This window comes from Tyto alba, unplaced genomic scaffold, assembly GCF_018691265.1.
Source record: "Tyto alba isolate M040663 unplaced genomic scaffold, T.alba_DEE_v4.0 Super-Scaffold_38, whole genome shotgun sequence".
NCBI lineage: Eukaryota > Metazoa > Chordata > Aves > Strigiformes > Tytonidae > Tyto > Tyto alba.
Window position 1 is genome coordinate 16,926,079 of NW_024881313.1, and position 21,668 is coordinate 16,947,746.

The following is a 21,668-nucleotide window of genomic DNA, read 5'->3' on the forward strand; positions in this document are numbered from 1 at the left end:
AGTAGAAGATCAAAGAGTTCCAAGGGAAATGAAGATTTAAATTATTAATCAGTCTTGTCACTGGAACTCAGGGATCCTGTTCTTCACAGGACTCAGACAGTCTCATACAGTGTGGCAGCCCTACTTAAACAGGAGTAGGTGAGCAGCACCAGAGCATTTACCTCCAGGTCCCTGTCCCTACCTCCCAGCCCACATCATTCAGTTCAAACTCATCAGCGGCTCACCTAAGCACAGGAGCTACATTTGACCTATGCCTGCTAGAAGCAAATCACCTGGGACTGGCAGCAGGGAGAGGAATGCACAGCACCAGTCCCCTTCCATAGACCCCGCATCTCTTTGGGCCCCACTAATGCTCATATAAAGAAAATTTGAAGACAAACATAGTGGTATTGCTTATAAGTAAAGTGGCCTCTTACAACACTGCAGACTGACAGTCACAGGGGATCTTCTGCGAGATGCCTTTCCACGGCTAACTGGAAAATACATTGGTGCATAACAGCATTTAGTTGGCAAATTGGTTTAGCATTTGGTCTACCATTCCAATCATGCATATGTGCGTCAGTGACAACAAATTACTATCCAATGACTTTAGCACTTCAATATAACTACGTTCTATCCTAGTTTTTCTACCACATTTTCCTGTGCAGTAGTGGTAAGTAATACAATAGTTTTTCTTTCCTCAGTTTCGTGCCCTGCTACAAGAGATAATAATGATAAGACATCTCTGTAAACTGCTCTGCAGGTTGAAGCACAGCATATATAGTGAAAAGTTCTCTTTATATATACAACTATAGTGGAAATATGTCCCAATATTTCTTTTAAACACTGAGAAATTCAGTCAATAGATGATGAATATAGTCAATGACTCATCTTCTAGTCAGAATCTTAGTAACTTATTTTAGTACTTCCACTACTGTAATAATTTTTTCCACCATTTGGCATTTCAGTTCAACATCTAATTATCATTAGTTTTGTATATAGTTCAACTTGAAATTATTGTTTTTATTAAAGATTTAGAATGCTAGAGATTTTTTTTAAGAGCATCTGTGTACACATTTTACAAACCCATGTCATGACTTTAAAATATATCGTAAAAAGCAGCCTACAAAAATCAGTTAAGCACATCAGTTAAAAAAATTGAGGGGGAAAAAAGAAGAAAAAAAATTGGGAAGCTCTAGTAAGTAACCATAAAATGCCTTTTCATAATCCATGAATATATATTCCTTTTCCAGCCATCTGGTATGCTCAGATGAAACAAGTTTCATTTGTAGATGAACACTGATTTCACACAGTTTGCAAGAAATAGAAGAAAAAGTTCAGAAAGTTTAGGTCACCAAGGCAACATGAATCAGAGCAATTTTGTAATGTTCAGTCTAAATAAATTGGCCAAAACATGAAGAAAATATTATCTGTGAACTGGACTGTTGCACATGAAACATATCAAGGAGCATGGGAACACAATGCCTCACATTGACATGGAGTAAAGCTAGGGGAATGACTAAAAAGCAACAGCATGACAGACAAAACCATGGCAAGTTCTTCAGGCCATCCGAAGCCTATGGCACATGCAATAGATTGCACAAAAAACAAAAGAAAAGACAATGAAATAATCATGGAGGCTTCATGACAAGTAGAAAAAATTATGCAACTTAAAAAGTCAGAACAGCAATTAGTCCTGTCAGTCATCCCCAGTGAAGGTTTCAACATCATAAATATAAAAATCAAAATACTTAAGTCATTCTTTTTCTTCTGAGCAGCCATCCACAAAAATATATATGAAATATGATGGTTATGTATATATTCATAATGCACACTACAATCCATCATGCCGACAACAAACACAGGTAGTTCTCACTGATCATTCAAATATTCCCTGCTTTCCCAAGAAGAACAGGGCATGGAAACTGCAGCCGGTGCAGAACATGGTGCCCTCCTGAGCATGATTTCTCTCTAAGATCTGCACTTCATACCACAAACTCCCTATTGATTTTCAGATTAATAGTAAAAGGTACTGCCTTTGATGGATATAAATGTAAAATGCCCTGGCTAGCTGAAAAAATACCTTTTATCTTTGGGTGCACATTGGAATCACCTTGAATACACACACACACACACACACACACACACAAATAAAAATCAGATTTCAAACAGAAATGGGAAAGGTACCTTGACTGAAGGACTGCCCTACATCTGCAGCCTTTGAGCTCTCATTGACAGCATCAGCTTCTACTGAGTTCTGCTCTGTGATCTACCAATTCCTCATATTGATAGTTAAAAGGGATAGGGACCAGAATTTATTAGGACAAGCATTTCATTAGGCATAAATTGAGATTGTACTTTTCTGGTAAGGAAATTAGGCAAAAAATGTTTTGACTGAGCTCTCTGTTACAAATTCTATGCATTTTTGCAATACTTTGAGCACATGCAATTTAGTAAAGGTGCCAAAAAACGTAGAGGTACATGAAAAATCACATGGACAAGTAAGAAGCAGATCAAGATCACAGCAGTGGAGATACAATTGGCTTGCCTCTCAAAATCCAGATGCATGCTGTGCAAGCAGCAGTCACAGATCACATCACTTTAACCGAAGTAATCTTTTTGAATTCTTTGCCTTGAAGGGCAATTGAACACAGTGGGAGGAGAGGACAGAAACCATGCCAACTTGTAATATTGCCAAAAGCACAGGTTTTTCCCTTAAGTGCTATATGCAGAGTTCCCAGCGCAAGGATACAAGGCCTCCACACTGCTTTGTAAGGAGCTCTGGTTGGCAGCAGCTCCCTTGTGCTATCAGCAGCTTTTCTCCAGACTCTCGTAACTCACATCAACATTTATGTGCCACAGATCAAGCCAGATCCTATTGCTGTACATTCAGGTAAATTTATAATCAAGTTCAAGAGGGAAGAAGGTCAATGGCAGCAGGAAGATGTATGTGTTGATACAGACAGAGAGCACTTCTTCAGCTCAGCGGCACAATGAAATGATACAGAAATTCAAAAGGCACCTATTGCTTTGCACCTATTGCATGGCAAATGTTCAAAGTGTTAGCCAAACAAAGTCAGTGAAAGCTGCATAATTTTTTAGTGTTATCAGTAAATTACTAGGCCTACTTCTCCAAAATTTTACATTAAAAAAAAAAAAAAAAAAGCAGAGATCACTTCCAAGTGATCTGAATTTCATGCAGCAATCAGCTTCTTGGGATTTTATACAACAAAGTAACATGTGAGAATCTAACTGGAATGAAAGTAAAAAATGAACATGCCAAGATGAGTTTCATTACGCATGCCTGATGTGTAACATGTGAAATCAGATAGATTTGCTTGTCGATGAAACTGTCAGTCAGAAACAAATGGCTGTGGCTATTTCTCCGATAAACAAGGAAACCTGGCCAAAGAGAATACTGCTCCGCTCTCTTCAGTAACTGTCATGGTTTAAGCCTGGTTGGCAGCCAACCACCACGCAGCCACTCTCTCTCCCTTCTCTTCCAGCAATAAGAAGGGACAGAGAGCCAGGCTTGGGGTTCGAGATAGGACTGGGATGGGGAAAAAAATCCCCCTTTATGGTCACGAGCAAAAGGCAGGCTCGTTAGGGGAAGAAAAAAAAGAACATACATTTATTACAGACACTAACAACAACACTTAACAGAGTAGAACAGTGAGAAGCATTGCCACATCTTTAGAACACCTTCCCCCCACCCCTCCCTTCTTCCTCGGCTCAGCTCTGCTCACAATATCTCTACCTCCTTCCTTCAGTGGTGCAGGGGCAGAGAATGGTGGGGTGCAGTCAGTGATGCCACTTCTTCCATCTTTGGTGGGGGGAGCTTCTGGAACTTGTTCCCCCTGCTCCATTGTGGTCCCCCTCTCACAGGAGACAGTCCTCCACAAACTTTCTTTAACATGAATCCCTCCCATGGGCCGCAGCGTTCCCCACACTGCTCCGTCATGGGTCACTAACTTCCTCCGACTGGATTCTCTCCCACGGCTGCAGCCCTTCCCGAGCTGCTCCGGCGTGGGACACCCCCGCATGCTGCAATCCTCCCAGCTCTGAATTACAGCAGCGGGGCTGCCTTTTCCCACAAGATCCCAGCTTTCTTCGGGCACAGCACCTTGATTAAACAGGTGGAAACCACAGGCCATAAACCAATGTCTGTTCCACCGTAGATCTTCATGGGTGGCAGGGGGGGGCCGCCCTGCCGTCTCACCACAGGATACAGGGGGGTCTCTGCTCCGGCACACCTCCCCCCTCCTTTCTTCCTCCGTTCCTCCACTGACCTTGGTGTTCACGCAGCTGCTGCAACTACTCCTCTCCAGTCCCACTGCTCATCACCACATCCCTTCTTAAATACGTTATCACAGAGGCGCAGCTGATTGGCTCAGTTTTGGTGCAGAGGTGGAGCTGACTTGGAGCTGGGGGAGTTTCGAGAAGCTTCTCACAGGGGGCTGCCCCGATAGCCCCCTCCCCTGCCACCAAAAAGCCCCACCACTCACTCAAACCCGGGACAGTAACACAGCTCCGTTCACTCTGCTGCTTCCTCACTCCAGGAAATCATTTTTATCTGACTACAAAAAGAGAAATCCATCATCCAGTAAGAGGAATTAGCTCACTTTGTTTCACTTTCCTGGGATACTACCACAAATACCAAAATAGACAGAAAAGTAATGGATTTGATAGGAAGGCAAAGGCTTGGTACCACTGATCCTGCTCCAAGTTGTAAACAGACAGGCTTGCCCTCAAAGCAAGTTACTGCACGCATTCCTTTAAATTTTAAGAAAGGAATGGCTGATTTTGTGTCTTCAGAGGCAGGTATGTTACCTTTTAGTCTTTCTAAACAGTAAGCTAAGATCACAAATTTTTTACTCCATTATGATCAGAAGGGAAAATAATTTCAAAAGCTGAAATATATATCAGGAAATGCGTTTAAAAACCCCAAATCCCACTACTTGCAACTCGTGATAAATATTAAGCACAGTAATTCCACATACAAATCGTAATTCAGAACAGTTCAATCTGATCTTAAATTCTCCATCTTCAACTACAATTAAGGACACATCTCAAAAATATTTTGGCAAAATGAGAAAGTCAAGCGTTAGAGTTGGTTGAGAATTAAGGATTCTCAAACATTTTGACCAACATACAGTTGTGCAAGTATTACCAGCTTTTCCAAATACACATCATGTCTGCATTCTGCAGAGTGCCATGAGAGCTTAATCCTTCAGCAGTCAAACTGGGCACATGCCAAAACACACTCTTTTGACCCATTCTGCTCATTTTTCTTCTCACTGAGCATATAGCCAGGAAAATGCAGTGATGCGTATCACAGTGTCACCCTACATACCTACATCAGGTGCTAGGAAGAAATTTCTGTATCTATTCCTGTATCATTTTAGATAAAGCTATAAACTGTCAGTGCCAATCTGCCAGAAAAGCAGCAGCAAAATTGGACTTCCATGGAATGACCAGAGCCAGTGTTGGCCCATCCATTCACCCCCATCATCCATCTAGCGTCTTCAAGAGTACATCATAGCAGTGATGCTTTTTCTTCTTTGGAAATATCACCTAGGCCAGAGGTTCCTCAATTTCTCAAGTGGACAGAAGAGGTAACAGGGCTACTACATTACCTCAGCCAACAACTCCTTTTGAAATAGCAGACAGCCCCTGTAGTGCTTCCCCTGCTCTTAAACCACAACCTCCTCATGCTGTGAAGCAATTCAACTGTTTCTCTAGTTCAAGAGACAGAAGTCTGGACTACAGCTGCTGAATCTGGATGGTGCTGTGTAATATAGGAATTATTAAATTCTCATTGGGAAAAAAAAATAAACCAAATAAAATTAAGCAGATGAAGGAATATTACTACAACATTAGGAATATTCTCTGCATATGCATTCTTATCCACACTCTAGTTACACACACTCTTTTCAAGATACATTTTAAAGACCTTGGAAATAATGTTATGAAGTAGCAGAATAAAGTTACATATAATTGTTATAATTCGCACGATTTATCAAGAGCTTACTATTTATAATGGAGAATGCAGAGAGCCCAGTAATTTCAATTTATTATTCAACTACCATTAAAATCACTGAAGTATTTTTTAGAGATTTGTAGTCAGCTCTACTAGAGCAATTGAATATTTCTAACCAATCTATGTTTCGTTACACATTCACAAATCACCACTGAATGAAACAGTTTCAGGGAAGCACTCTTTGTTTTTAACTTTCAGTCTGTTCCACTGATTGATGGGACATCTAACAACCCTGTTGTCTTAGTTTAATCTTATTGAAAGCCAAGGCATGTGGCTTTCAGATACACACTATGATTATACTAAAGGGTTTTAGTAATAAGGGACAAGCTGAAATCTATACCGTTTTCTCATATTACACAGACCCCAATAAAAAGCCTGCATGTGTATAATGTCTGGAACTTATGGTGATGAGTAACTGAACCATGAATAATACAACATAACCACATTTTCTTGAAGAATGCTGCTAGTAAAAGACAATACATGCACTGGCATGGCAGAAGTGTAAATACTTCTTCTACATTTAGAACATGATTTTATTCATATCAGCCGTCATTATGTTCATCAATCTCAATGCTACTGAAAGATGAAGGCACCCCTCATTCAGATTTATTACAAATATTAAGTGAAAAAAAAAAAAAAGTCAGTACCTACCTAACTTAATGACCCTTGAAAATGTTAACACATATTTCCTTGTTTCAGTAGTTATTCTGTCCCATGACTCTCATGATATTCTCTCAGCTGAGAATAGTAGAGTTGCCTCATCTATCATTTGCTAGTCAGTTTTTAGATAAAGATAATGCACATATCAAATCCCTCTCTCAGAACTGCTTTATTATTATCGAAAATTGGATTATGAAAACTTGATTAAATATATGAACTTGTACAAGACACTCTGCTTGACAGAAGACAACTCTCAACTGAAGCATTATCTCAAGAAGTATATTTTATATGTGTTTACTGAGTTATTTTATACAATATAGAAGCACTTAGGACATTGCAGACAAAAAAGCTGCAACAAATAACATGAAAGTGGCTGAAAAAAAATATTTTACATGTATACAGTAAATCATTTTGAGGTGGGGTAGTTGGAACAACTGTAAATAAACTCTTGTAAACAAATGAAATTTACAGTAGTCCAAAACTCCATTAATTCCCTTCATGCCATTTTATTCAAGCTTTTTAATTGTGACAAACGAAAGACTAACATTTACTGCATATATTCAGCACTGGACATCAGAAGAATCTACTTGACAGTATATTGTGCTTTTTCCCCTAAACATTAATTTGCTATGGATATTGAGAAAGTAGTACAACATTAAAGTACAACCAAAACATCAGATTAACAAGATGGGATCTCATCTTGTTCTGACGTGAAGGTAGTATGTTACTTATGCAATATGGTCTCAGCCTCTTTCACCAGAGCACATGGCAGTCACTAGCACTTTGCATTCATTCATAAGGATCTAGGTACTAGTGCAGCAACATCAGTTAATACTTTCTGCTTGTCTTCATTTACACACAAAATTAAATTAAAAAAACCAGCACTTACTTGCTTTTCCCTTTGTATACTGTAGCATAGGACCCTTCCCCTAGTTTTTCCAGTTTTTCATATGAGTCTGCTTTTCCAAACTTGGGGCTTGTAGGCTAAACAAAACAAAAAGAGATGACCTTTCAGCATGCATTGCACCAGCATCATTAACTGCTTTGATTCAGCCTTTAGAGACCACACGTCATTATCAACAGTCATAGACCTGCATGTTTTCAGCACCTAACAATAATAAAAAAAAAATTAATAGCAGAGCTAATGAAACAATACAATAGGCTACTTAAAGAAAACATCATTCAACACCCCAGATGGTGGTTGCCGATAACACCCATACACTTACATCACTGGAACTATCAAAAGGATTTTGTTCTTAATCAGAGAGACATTTCTGTTTTATTTTTCACATGTATCACTTCATAAAGGGAAAAAGATCATTAACAACTAAGCCATTTTATCTTTGTTAAGAGATCTAAGCAATGTTAATCTGACCTACAAAATCAGATTAAAAGAGCTGTTTAATTTTTTTTCTATTTATTTTTAGACTGAAGCCCACCCAAAAACATTGCTCTAAGTAGTCAGTGTCCCTGTACATCAACCATTGTTCGGATAGTGGTCAAAATACCGCAGGAAAGCCTCTTCAGTGAAAGTATCTTGATTCTGAATTATGTTTACAGTCTTCAGATTGTGCATATAATCACACCATACTTTTAATGGCATGTATACGCAGCATAGCTGAATAAAATCCTGTAGCCTTAATACTGTGGCCTTAGTGAGGGGTCTAAAACTGAACCAAGCTAAGCAATGACTCTTGCTCAAAGGGCCAGATAGCTCAGCTGGCCTTTGCAACAGACTGGTACTTACCCCACTTTTACACAGTCCTAACAGAACACCACAATGCTGCAAAACCAGAAATTCACCTGGCATCATAACTTTCCCATGAAGTTCTTGGAAAATGTTTGAGTTTTTTGAAGTGCATCTTGTTTATTCAAATTTCCCCATTTTACAGTTGTCTGGAAGGGGAGGGCTTTTTATTTTTCCCCCAAAACCAAATGGACACTGCAAAAAACTGACCTGTAGCTGCCCTCAGCATTATCTACGTGTATTTTAGACTGCAGTGCTCAGATGTTCTGTACCTAAACGAACCAAAAGAGTATAAAGCAGAAACTTGGAACGTCAGCACTGACGCTCAAATCACATACAGGAACTGATTCGTTAGTACTCTGGTTAGGACACTACAAAGAAAAGCAGCCTAGCAAACCCAGCATGTTTAGGGTTGAATTCAGCTGGGAGACTCTCAGCCATGCGCAGCTGCACACAGTGGACACTCACATTTAGGATCTTATGCCTGGTTTACAAAAAGTACTGAAATGTCAGGTTTTGAAAGGAAACAAACATTACAGTACAAGACATATCTGTGTACAAATTCCTTTAAAACCATGGTCGAAAGTTTCCAATCAACTGAGCCAAAAAACTACTTCAATTTAAACTGACTGGAGCATCCCAAGTAAGATGACTTGGTAACTCACACCTCTCCATTACACCCAATTAACCACTAGCCAGAAAATGCTAAAATTCTCTTTAGTCAACTATTCTACATTTGTCCTAAGCCAAAATTCTGGCACTTTGGCATATATATATATATATATCTTTTCCGAGACTAATATCCCAGCTTTCTATTGAATGGTATCAGGATATACACATGTATGTTTGCCAAATTGAGTCCTTTCATCTCCCTCCAGTACAAGAATAACTTATTATTTTGCTATCTAATTCCTAAATTTTAATAGACGGATTGAAATTTATTACATGGGAACTCTTAGATCTTTTTCCTGTTACATTACTTGGAACAATTCATTACAGATAAGGCAGTAATATTCTCAGTTCCCAATCTGTGTTTAAATATGCATTCTGCCCGGTTAGAAACAATTCTTTAATTTTTTTTTTAAATCACGGTTTTATTACAGATGTCACTAATAGAGGTGACTAACATATTTATTCAAGTAGACTTCTCATTTAAGTATCCAATTATAGACTAATGCAACATTTCAAAACTATAGAAGAAAACAAAAAGTGTTTAGATGTTTAAGTGTCTTCTATATAATGAAGATAGATAGTAAAATATTTCCCAAATTGTAGGCTGTAGTGAACACACAGTGAGTGGTTTTGTTTGGAGTGGAAATACTTCCCTAGTTAGCAGTGAATAGCTCACTGATGGTTTCCTCATAGTGAGGAAGAAAAAGGACAGGGTTTATACATGTGTTTCACATCCATTCTTATTTTCACACTGAGATTTACTTTTATTTTATACCGCTGGAAACCATAATATAAAGGTCACAATAACTTGTAATGCCTTAAGATCTTGATAGGAGACAAGATGCTCTTAATCCATTACCACACAGTAAATCATCAACAGTAATTATTTCTACAACCTCAAGCCATTTCTCCCTACTCCAGCTGCCAGAAGCATGGATTTAAGGTCATGCCTTTTGACTCGTTCTCCTGAAAGCTGCTGCATGCTCAATGGGAATGGGCAAAACACTGAGAACTCGAACTGGCAGGACTGGGAGGAGAGCTCTCTCCTGATCGTACAAAAGAGGTGCTCGTTTCCACTGTTTCATCCTCAGGGGCAGCCCCAGGCGGTGCCCCGGGGCTCGGCTCTGCAGCAGCAAGGCTGACACATCACCCTCCCATACCCAGCCCCAAATGTTTGTCCAGTCCCTGCTCATGCTGGGTAAGAGCAGACCAATAACAACCAGAAAACAACCAGAAACCCAACCTGTTAGTCACCGTCCATCCCATATGCAGCCAAACCACGTGGCTGATATCTTCCTCTTTCCAGGTAACAACCTCCGCAGTGGAGCTCAGCTCTATTCCAACTGGATCACTAGGTGGGACTGCCCATGTTCTCACACTATTAGATCTCTCTTTGGGAAAATGGACATTATTTTTCCTTGCATTTGTAATCTTACAATCTTACATTTGTAATCTTACAATGGCTTACAATTTTTGAAGGTATCTGGTGGAGGAAACTACTTCAGAAGATTTTACCAAAAAAAATGTAAATACATTCTGAGACAGAAGAAGTCTTTGCAAATTAATTTGCATAATACTTCTGAATGAAACACCAAGGCAGATCTCACCCAGCACATGCAACTACTTTAGAAAATGAAGGAACAAATTTACTATTTCCCCAGCATTTTCTCACATTTTTTTTTTAAATGAAGACTCACACATTAATTCCAAATAACAATTACAAACTGTTTATGAAGTTCAGACACTTCTTGCCTTTCCTTTTATTTCTGGATTATAAAGGAGGCAAAGACTGACTGAGAAAATGCAAGACCACAAAACTTCCAAAACTTAAGTTTTAACCTTTAAGGGATCTAAATAAAGGGCTATGGAAGTGATCTACATAATTTGAAGGTCCATGTGACTGCCAAAAATTATAACCATTTCAGCCTATGTTACTTTATTATTTCCCTCTCCCCTTCCATATAGTTACTTTTTTCAGCTGCATGGTCATTAATCCTGTTGTTCAGATTTCTTCACATTTACTTATCTTTTTCAACCATTTCTGTTAAAAAAAAAAAATGCCTCGTTGCAACAAGATTCTTTTTTTTTTTTTTTTTGGCAAATGTTAACATTAAAATCAAATCTAGAAAACTCACTTTTAAGTATAATTTCTTCCCCTAAAGTATTTTATTTCTTCTGGTAAAATATATGGGAATACACATACACAGAGATTTGTGTTTGCTGAGTCACAAGAGTCCCATACTCTGCCCAGGATGTGGTTGACTGAAATACACGTAGAAAGTGAGATATATCCAGAGCACGTCAGATGTACAGTGCTTGCATCAGCCACTGACATATCTCACAAGCAGTAGACTCACAAGAAGTTCCCCTATATTTTAGAAAGCTGGTGCAATCTTCCAATTTGACCCAGACAAGATTTCTCAATATAAAAGAGTACTAACTTTAGCTGAGTTTCAGCTAATTTTAGTTGAATGCACATATTTTGATAAATGCTTGTTCAAAGCTACTTTTTGAAGATCTAAAATTTCAGTACTTCCACCATTATTAATTTTCCTTTCTTCTTACTCCTCCTTACTGCGTTTTAACCCTCTAGAACACTGACATAGAATCATAGAATAATTTAGGTTGGAAAAGACCTTTGAGATCATTGAGTCCAACTGTTAAACTAACACTGCTAAATCCACCACTAAACGATGTCCCTCAGTGCCACAGCTACACATCTTTTAAATGCCTCCAGGGTTGGTGACTCAACCGCTTCCCAGGGCAGCCTGTTCCAATGCTCAACAACCCTTTTGGTGAAGAAATTTTTCCTAATATCTAACCTAAACCTCCCCTGGAGCAACTTGAAGCCATTCCCTCTTGTCCTATCGCTGGTTACTTGGGAGAAGAGACCGACATCCTCCTTGCTACAGCCTCCTCTCGGAGTTGTAGAGATCGGTAAGGTCACCCCTGAGCCTCCTTTTCTCCAGGCTAAACAACTATAGTCCCCTCAGCTGCTCCTCACAGGACTTGTCCTCTAGACCCTTCTTCACCAGCTCTGTTGCCCATCTCTGGACACGCTTCAGCACCTCAATGTTTTTCTTGTAGTGAGGGGCCCCAAACTGAACACAGCATTTGAGGTGTAGCCTCACCAGTGCTGAATACAGGGGGACTATCACTTCCCTAGTCCTGCTGGCCACACTGTTTCTGATACAAGCCAGGGAGCTGTGGGCACGCTGGGCCACCTGGGCACACTGCCAGCTCATATTCAGCTGGCTGTCAACCAAAATATGTCATGTCATAACGTGACTGATAAAAGGACTATCTTTGCCATGTCTGAAAACTGGTTATTTACTGAATGTGCAATTTTTTTCACGAGTTAAAGCCTTTCCAATGTTTTCTATGAAAATTTTATCATGATTTCTTGGATATAAGCCAAAGGGAGATCTCCACCCTATGGCCATATAAACTTGTATATACTGAACATCAGGGGTACTACTTAGGCATAAAGAAGCCTGTTGCTCAGTGAGCTTTGTATTTGCTACAAAAAAAAAGAACTTCCAAAGCTAAGAAAAAAAAAAAAATGGGTGTGTGATCAAGATTGAACTATTTAATGGGCAAAAAGTTAAATAGACAGTAAACAACCAGTCATCAAGAAATTGATACCACTGGAAAATTACTGAAAAGTGAATTTGCATGCTAGGGAGAAATCTTCCAGAGAACTCAAATAGGAAAGATAGATGAATTACTAAGACAGAAGAAAGTAAAGGTCCTCATGTCTCTGAAGAACTGAACATAGCCAAAGTCAGTGTGAAAGTAAGTACAGGTTGTGGTGGATCATGTTATACCCAAGAAGACATTGGCAACGGGAGCACAGAAGGGTGCACGTCTTTCCCTTCAAGAAACTTCTACTGGGAGCTTCACTTGTTTGCCTTTATGCTTCGCCTTCCTTGAAAGTAGTTTCCATTAAGGTAGTTTTCTTAACACTAGCCTACATTTTTTCCACTGCAAGATTAGTCTAAAAGCACCACTGAACACAGGGAGTGAGCATCTTTAGCAGCACAGCTTACAGTAACCAAGATTAGATATTTTTTCCCCTCTGGTTAAGGAAATACAGATCATAGTAACAGGGATAGAAAGAATATGCCAAAATGTTGAATACAGAAACAGAAGAAGCTAGTGTTTCAAAATGACATGAGAGTATTAAAAATGACAAAAAAAAAAAAAAAAAAAAAAAAAAAAAGTCTGTTCTGACCAGGTCATTTCAAATAGCCATTTCATTGATATAGACTGTAAGAAGGATAACAGGTTTAATTCAAGATCTTGTAGTATGCATCCTTGCACTACACTGCCATGTGAATATCTCTCAGAGATTTTAAAAATCTATGTAGTAAAGAAAGCTTTAATGGAAAATTACACTGAAAATCACCTGACTATTCTTACAGAAGCTGTGTGGGTTATGTTCTCATGTATTTTTCATAACTGCAAAACAGCTTGTGAATCTCACACTTAACCGTCACACTCCCGAGCCCAAGTTTTAAATAGACCTTTTTTTTATAAGAAAAAAAAAAAATCAAACCTGCAGGATATTAAACTTCAATATAAAACTGTCCTCAAGGGAAAAATATTATGTTCACAGTACCACTGTAAATTATTGAAAATCAAAACTAAAGATCTGTTTTTCTATATGCCTCAAAAGAAATACATTCATTGCTAGAAAAATTTGAAAGTAAAAGGTAGGCCAATAGGCTTAACTGAGATTAAATCCCAAGAACAAAAGATTTTAATTTTTTTTTTTAAACCAGTTTATATTTTGACATCTTTGACACAGGAGTAAAGCTTCTTTCAGAAAACCGTATGCAAATTTCACACTCATTTCAGCGTGTATCCAACCTACAATAATAGGTCAATCTGATCATACCTTTTTCTTTTTTTTTAAACCTTGCAAGTTGGACTGTTTTCTAGGGCAATTTTCAGGGGATAAAGACATTCAAGAATCCAAACCAAGCTTTAATCTCAGCTCTCCCACTATCTGATCCCACCCTGTTGCCTGTATCTTTCAAACCCTTTAGCACACAGTCATAAATTAATAGCAACCTGAGCAAGTGTGATCATAGAGCTCTCTGTGAAAGGGCTGGATACAGTTTTTAAAACTGTTTACTTGCTCTCCAGGCTATTAAAGTACAGGAGCTAGACTAACTGCCACATTTTATCTGCCTTATCATCTAGAGAGTATCCCCTAGGTTAATGATCATTAAGGCTTCCTTTGTGCCAGAAAACACAAATCCACTCTCTACACTGAACTCCGAAATTATCTTACCTCAATAAAAAGTATCGACCAGGAAGGATGCAGTTACCCTAGTAATTAACAGGTTCCTAAAACTGGAGATGGTTGCATATACCTCAAGAGGAAGACAGGTGATAAAAGCACACCAAGTGTTTAGGCAGACAGAAATGATGCCTAACTTTTAGACAGAATTCTGACTTTAGCGTCTGCTTCAAATTTAGATTATGCAACTTATTTACAACATGCTAATAGGATCAGTTCATGCTTTTTGCTTGCATTTTTTTTGAGGAAAGTTGCATATAGCAGGACTGAAAATTAATAGGAGTTACAGAAACAGAATAGAGGCTGCGCTCCCAGAAAGAGCGCAGAGTCAATGCAGTAAAGCATTGCTTATCCAATTATTTTTACCTGAATTATTTTTTTACATTTATGTGAGTTGGTAGAAGATTAGTGTTTTGCTGCATTTAGTTTTTAAAAAGTAACTGAAAGGTAGTACATATACCTTAATGTGACATTTGAATTTACTGCCATGGATCTTAAGCCATTCAAGGAGAACAAACTGATGCATATCACTATATAACTAAATCTTGCCCAGATGGCTCACTTATAAAACTTGCAATATTATATTTAAATACTGTGCAAAAGTACTATTTTAGTGTATAAAATGTGTACACCGAATGCAGTAAAACTTCACCTTGCACTGGAGAAAAATAACTAAGGCCACATGCCTAAAGATCATGGATCTCAAATAAAACTTCCGGAGAATTAGAGTCAAACCATCTTCCAAAGTCAGTGTTATTCTGGGAAGAGTGGCATGTGTTTATTTTTGAGTTGTGCTTTTTTTAATTTTGTACATCTTATTTTGTAGTTTTACCATTTCTTCAGTTAGGGAGAAAAGAAAAGCAAGTTTCTTCCCTCGGTAGGCAAAAGACTCAGCAAAGAATTTTTAGAAAGACAGATATAGACAGGTAAGCGCACACAACTATAGCTACATGTATATAATATATATATACACACACATATATTGTGTTGGGCTGGATCAGAGCAAAGGTTTATCAAGCCAAGTTCCCTTTTTCTAACAGTGGCTGACAGGCAATGCACAGGTAGGCAAACACCTACTTCATTACCTCCAAGGTGGATATTATCCATTATTCTGATATGATAAGATGGTAAGTCTGTTCTCCTGGAAATTTCATTCCATAATAATATCCAATTCCAATCAGCGTAAACAGTTTGGAAATCACACTTATAAATGTTTTCTCATGTTTCAAAGAAGGGGGGAAGCAAATACAGTGCAATGTGACTGGTTTACATAATGAGTATGTAAAAGTCAGGTGGAAAGACTCTGAGTGTAAAAATTAAGTTTATCTTCTAAGAACAAAAAAATAAACTGCTAACTTCTGTCCGTATGCTACTGCACTCATTATCAACACAGGATTTCTGCTGGGTTGCAGCGAGGTGTGTCATTAACTGCAGAATATCAGACTGCAGAACTCCTCATGTTCAAGAGCAAATGATTTATTTTCCAAGTGACAACCTGTGGGCAGGAACACAGAGTTCCAGCCTCCCCAAACCTGTGTGTGTGTCATCTTTCTCATGAAAAGGTGCAGAGCATTTCGAAGGTATGGAAAATACCAAATGGGTAACATGCCACCTGCAGAGTATTATTTGGTGATCTTCACCAAACACTGAAGCTGATACCTACCAGAGAGCTGATAAAGCTTCTGAAACTAATCAAAACAGAAGATAATGCTCTAAGACATTATAAACAAGGTCTTTTGGGTTGTATCTTGAAAAATGTTATTTCTGAGACAAATAAAAGGACTTTTACCTGAGCGGAATCAGTGACATGGAGACTGCAAGCCTAAGACGTGTACCCTCTGTAAGAGACCACTCCCCACATGACGGCTACAGAGGACTTCAAACAATGAAAAGGAAGAGACTGAACAGAAGCCCATTTCTAATTCAGTTCCTCTACTAAACAAGCATAGAAAGTGCAAACTGAAGGTAGCATACTTGTATCAGAGTATGTTAAAGTCAAGCTTACAGAAAGCAAAGACAAAACTGAAACACAACTACACAACTGTAGCCTGTACGACCTAGAAGGCACAGGATGCTCAAGAACATTTACAGAAACTGAAATGCCTGTTCAGACTGGTATAATCTATATAGCAGAAGAATTTCCAGAGAATCGAGTATTAACTTAATAAGGGAGGGTATGTATCAGTCCTCTGACACAGAAGAAAAAGAAGTACTGATCAGAAGAGAAAGTAGCAAGGCCATCTGCTATACAACATCAGGACTAGAAAAAAAATGAAACCCAAAACCCTTTGTCAATTGAAGTGTAATTCAAAGCCAGAGAATGACAAATTCCTGCAACTAACCACACAGACATATGCTCAATGAAATGTGCATTTGAACATCTCCTGCCTGAGGCAATGTATTCAGGCTCTGGGGGAAGGGGAACGTATTGATTGTATTTCTGCCTTGGACATCTGAACTTAGGTCTGCCCCGCAGGGCCAGGTGTGACATATGATCAGCAGAGGGCTAATACCACCTTTTGCTGTGAAGTTCTGCTCCTTCCTCTTCAATGGCATAAACACTGACATTATTCCACAAGTTATTCCCTGCCAGGTGCTGTCTGGATCGCTCCTTGTGAGGAAGAGTCAAAAATGACTAACAGTGCCTCCAAGCAGAAGGAAGAACTGAGTTCACTGAATGGAGATATAAAAAGCAGGGACAATTACAGGAAGTTGAGAAATGAGAATTGTATTTCAGGAAATTCCTATATACCTACTCTAACACGAGATGTCCCCAGCAAGTTTGTGTGTCACCATAGGATAAGATTACTAAAAGCATATGTTTAGCTAGGGCTCTAACCAGCAGCATACTAGTAAAGTATTAACATCATTTACATAAGTCAATACTGGGATCATATGAGATTGCATGGATGCAGTAGAGTACCAGCCCTCTGGAAAAGAGCAAGATGCCAATAACACAGTTTCAAAATAAGCCTGCTTCAAAATTCTGGAAGCAAAGCAAATAAAACCCTTCAGCTTTAATAGAAAAGAAGTACATATAGCATTAACAGAAATTACTAATAGTTAATTAAAAGGAACAAGATAAGAACAGCAGAGATAGGGAGTGAGTTAATACCACACAAAAAAACTTAAGGAAAAACATTCCAAAAAGTCATTTAAATTGACAGTTGTGGTGCAAATAATGATCAGGCATCATGCACAAGTAAACACGGTGCAAACTGCTCCATCCATCCTTAATGACTGTAAAAGTTTCATGGTAAGAACTCCTTGTTATAGACTCATCTGGAACACGCCTGAGACATCTTTGGCAGCCGGGTGATGATGGAAAAGCAAATTTGTTTTTGCTACAGATGGTTACATTTTAAAATGTAACCTTTTCTAAAAAGGACAGTCCCCTGGAGGCACAACATCTTATCCGTGAAATTCACATGAGTTAAACAAAGCTCATCTACAGGAAATGAATCTCTGTCATTTCTTTTTAGAAGTCTGACAGGATTCAGTCAAACTTCTGTAGGGAGAACAGAAGATGTCCAGAAGATAGAGCAAAACAAAAAAAAAACAAAAAAAAAAAAGGGAAAAAGAAGACACAATCAACCTTTTAAATTATTTCACGCCAACTAAGATTTGAAGTGTTACATCCATTCTGCTTAGATCTATAGTCTTCAACTCAAAGGTCACATTATTATGGATTTTTCTTACCAAAGCATAACAGAAATAGTTTTTCAATCATTTTGAAGGTCTTTTGGGAGAAATCTGTTCTGGGCATTATTCATGAAAGATATGACATTTTATTTATCTAGTTTCTTTCAAAATACTTGAGAATAAAACAACAATGATAATGTGTTGCCAAACCCTTCTCAGTTGTTTCTCTCTTTCTCTCACACACAGTTTCTGACATGGAAATGAATGTTATTTTTACTACTTGATTTTAAAAAGAGAATTTTAAAATGTAAACAAAATCTGCCAATTCTGATCTGTTTCTCTAAAACCTAAATCTCAAATTCAAAAAGGCAATTCATGTGTCTTCCTAAATTTCATGGGAATTTCTTTTCACAAATAAGCTACGCTCTACAAAATTTGCAACATAAACATTACAGCAGCTGTACATACCAGGATCAGGAGAGGAAAATACTTAGAAATCCCGTAAGACTCCCTAGGTAATATCTGAGAAGAATTTAAAAACGTTTTTTTGTTTTTTTTTTTTCAAGTTCTATTTTCTTATTCTATTTTATACCTGACACTACAAATATATATGGGAAACATCTTTAGTAGCAACCATGAGCTTTCTGTTTTGTTTCCAAGTAATCAATTCCTTCTTAAGCAGAAAAATATTTATCTGTGTTATTAATTCACATGCAGGTGTCAGGATTGTGCACTTACAGAACTGGGGCTGGAGTGCCTCCTGACTTTAGGTGATTCCTTCCCTGCAGATGAAGTTTTGAAGTTAATGCAAGCGTTGTTCTCCGAATGAACCCTCTTCACTTGATTAGCTGGTTTCTCAAATGGATCAAAACTACTCTGTGTCCTCTGAACCCGGACTTTTTTATCCTCAGGAATTGTATCCAGAGGTTTGATCACTGAATCCATTCCCTGGCAGTTCCGTGTAGACATCTTTGTGACACATATCTGAAAGGAAAAAACAACATTCATTGACTCTAACAGGCTTAAAGTCCATGTCAATCCATACATCAGCCAGCATAAAAAAAAAGGCACTGGACTTCATAAGCATTCATTTTCTATTTCTACATTAAAATTGCAAACAACACATGCATTTTACATAGGGGACACACATCACAGTTGTAGCAATAAAAAGCTTATCTTTGTACTGTGTACTAAAAGATCCTGACAAAGAAAGACAAATGAGGAACATATATTGTACAAGAAAACACAAATGTATGAATTTTATGTGTTCTTAGCAACAATGCCACTTCACTTAGTTCTCCAATCTAGTCACCAATATCTGCAAGCAGTATTGATTTCCATTTGTTTAAAATTGGATGAGACTAAACTTAAATAAATTATGGTAGTCTGTGTGCGTGCTTCAGTGCTGGCTTGCCAAAGATCCAATACTGGTATATTATTGTATTTTTAAATAATGTTTATACAGTATTGTTATTATTATTATCGCCATATGTCTCAGAAAATCAAATCAGTAAATCAATTCCCAGGCACTGAAACGTGAGACTGCAGCTTAATGGCACACTAAAGCGCAGAAGTTCAGTTCTTTGTTACTGTGAAGTATGACCCTGCCAAGCCCCAAAGACTGCAACCTGCTGCTTGAGCTACCAAATTACTCTATTGCTAGTTCAAAAGAACTAAATGAGTAGAACAGTAAGCTTCGATACTCCAGTCATGTACATTTCTGTTTTTAATTTTAATACATTACAGGACATTTTTTTAAATCACACAGTTGGTGGAGGGGGGTTGTATTTGAGGCCTCAACTTCTGTTTTCACCCATAAGAGAGTCAACTTTTACTTGGGAAGAAAAGAAATATCAGGCTACAGGGAAAAGCTATGAAGTGTGATGCAAGCAGACCCAAAAGGCTCCTTAAATCATAAGGCAAATCAGAAGAATCTGAAATGTACTTTTTCCATGATATTTGCAAGTATAGACAGTGTTAATTTGCTGTCAACCGTACTGGTAACATAGATACAATTAAAGAAGCGTAATGTTCCGTTCAAGCACTTACAATCTAAGCATTTTTGAAAACTTGCTTCCCTACAGTAGCTAACATGGGAAAAAAAAAAAATACTTACCACTACCATTTAATCAGGACTCTTCACCCGTAACTCAAAGTGTCTCCAATACAAACTTCTCCAACAAATTATTCTTTGCCATTTCCCCAGAGGAATTCTGTGCCTTGAAATCCAACTTATTTCAATTGTTTATAGAAATACTGAGTGACTATACCTTGTGGTTTTTATGTTTTGTTGTTTTGATGATCCACCGTAACAGTAGATTAAAGATTTCTTTTGTACATTAAAAATTTAAAGTACATTTCCTGCACAGTGCCATCTGGCCAAATGATCACCAGGTCAACTCTAATGAAGGGCATTACTAGCATCACAAACTAGGCTTTACAAGGGTTCACATTTCTTCTCACTGAAGTGGTTTCTCCAAGAGTAAGACTTAACCAAGTTTTAACTGAGAAAAGGAACAGCCCCTCTTCATTCCAAACGATAATTCCCTCTCAGGCCAAAATTAAGGCAATTATGTAATTTTGGTCTATTACTTCAGAGAGAAAAGACATATTACTTCAGAGAGAAAAGATAAAGCGCTGCTGCACAAAGAATTTTTAATTAGCCTTCTTGTAAAATTAATTGGTTTCTTTTCCCTACAACAACTTATATGCACAGACATGCACCCACATACTTCCCACTGTCCTCTCAAGATCCATGTTCTTGCGATGCTTGCTACCAACAAAGATGTTTTAACATAATGTAAACTGAAATAACTATTAAAATAGCAGTGATTCCATTTTGCTTAATCTACATGAATGCAAATAAATCACAAAGTATTTCTCAGCCTATGAAGCCCTATGATCTAGAAAACAGAGCCTGGAGTTAGGGAGGAAAGGTTCAAAAGCTGTACTTGTCTTCCTTTGAAATTATCAAAGGCCACCTGTAGTCAGTTAAAATGTTTGAGATCCACATCTATAGACATACTATAGATAACAATGCCATGGGTGCTGCTTATAGTTTCTTTTTCCACTGGAAAATCTCCATATCTAGCTCTAACATGGGCCAAGTAAGCATTGTATTGAAAAAAAAAAATTTACAAGATACAAGATGTCTGTTACTATAGATTGTGTCTACTGGAAGCAGTAATAGTTTGAATTAGATATTGGAGGGAGACACTTTAACCTTCAGGTCACTTGACTGAACCTGGAGTAGGATAAAAATCCCCTAAATCATCTTCTAATAGCCAACTTCAAACTGGCAAATGACTAAACCCAAGACGCACACCAACCAGCCCCCCATTCATAAGTCAAACACCTCAGTGTATGCACAGGGTGAACACCAGCATCACTGGTGGAAAAGACTGAAGACCTTGGAAAAGTGCAAAGACAGGGGCTGCTCCCCTGCTTTCTCTGCAGCTGCAGAGCTTCTCCTGCCAGCGCTGGCCAGGGCTTGCATTCATCGCTTCTCTCTCACCTGTATCAATAGTTTCCCAGCAGAAATAAACATTCCCTCCAAGTGACCGCTGACCACAGTGCACTGTGAAGCCAACAGAGCTGAGCTTATGCTGTTGTTGAAGGGC

The 21,668-nt window shown here is 38.2% G+C and overlaps 1 protein-coding gene across 7 annotated transcripts in view; it reads right to left on the bottom strand.

Annotated features, from left to right (window-relative positions):
- The window catches only part of CDK14 (cyclin dependent kinase 14), a 320,024-nt gene that overhangs the window by 218,052 nt on the left and 80,304 nt on the right, over positions 1–21,668 (bottom strand). For all 7 annotated transcript variants that reach the window (XM_042801716.1, XM_032991372.2, XM_032991368.2 and 4 more), the window contains 2 exons: positions 18,787–19,032; positions 7,569–7,663 (listed from right to left, as the gene is read on the bottom strand). In XM_042801716.1, coding sequence (XP_042657650.1) covers positions 7,569–7,663; positions 18,787–19,032 — 341 coding nt within the window. The remainder of the gene's footprint in view (positions 1–7,568; positions 7,664–18,786; positions 19,033–21,668) is intronic.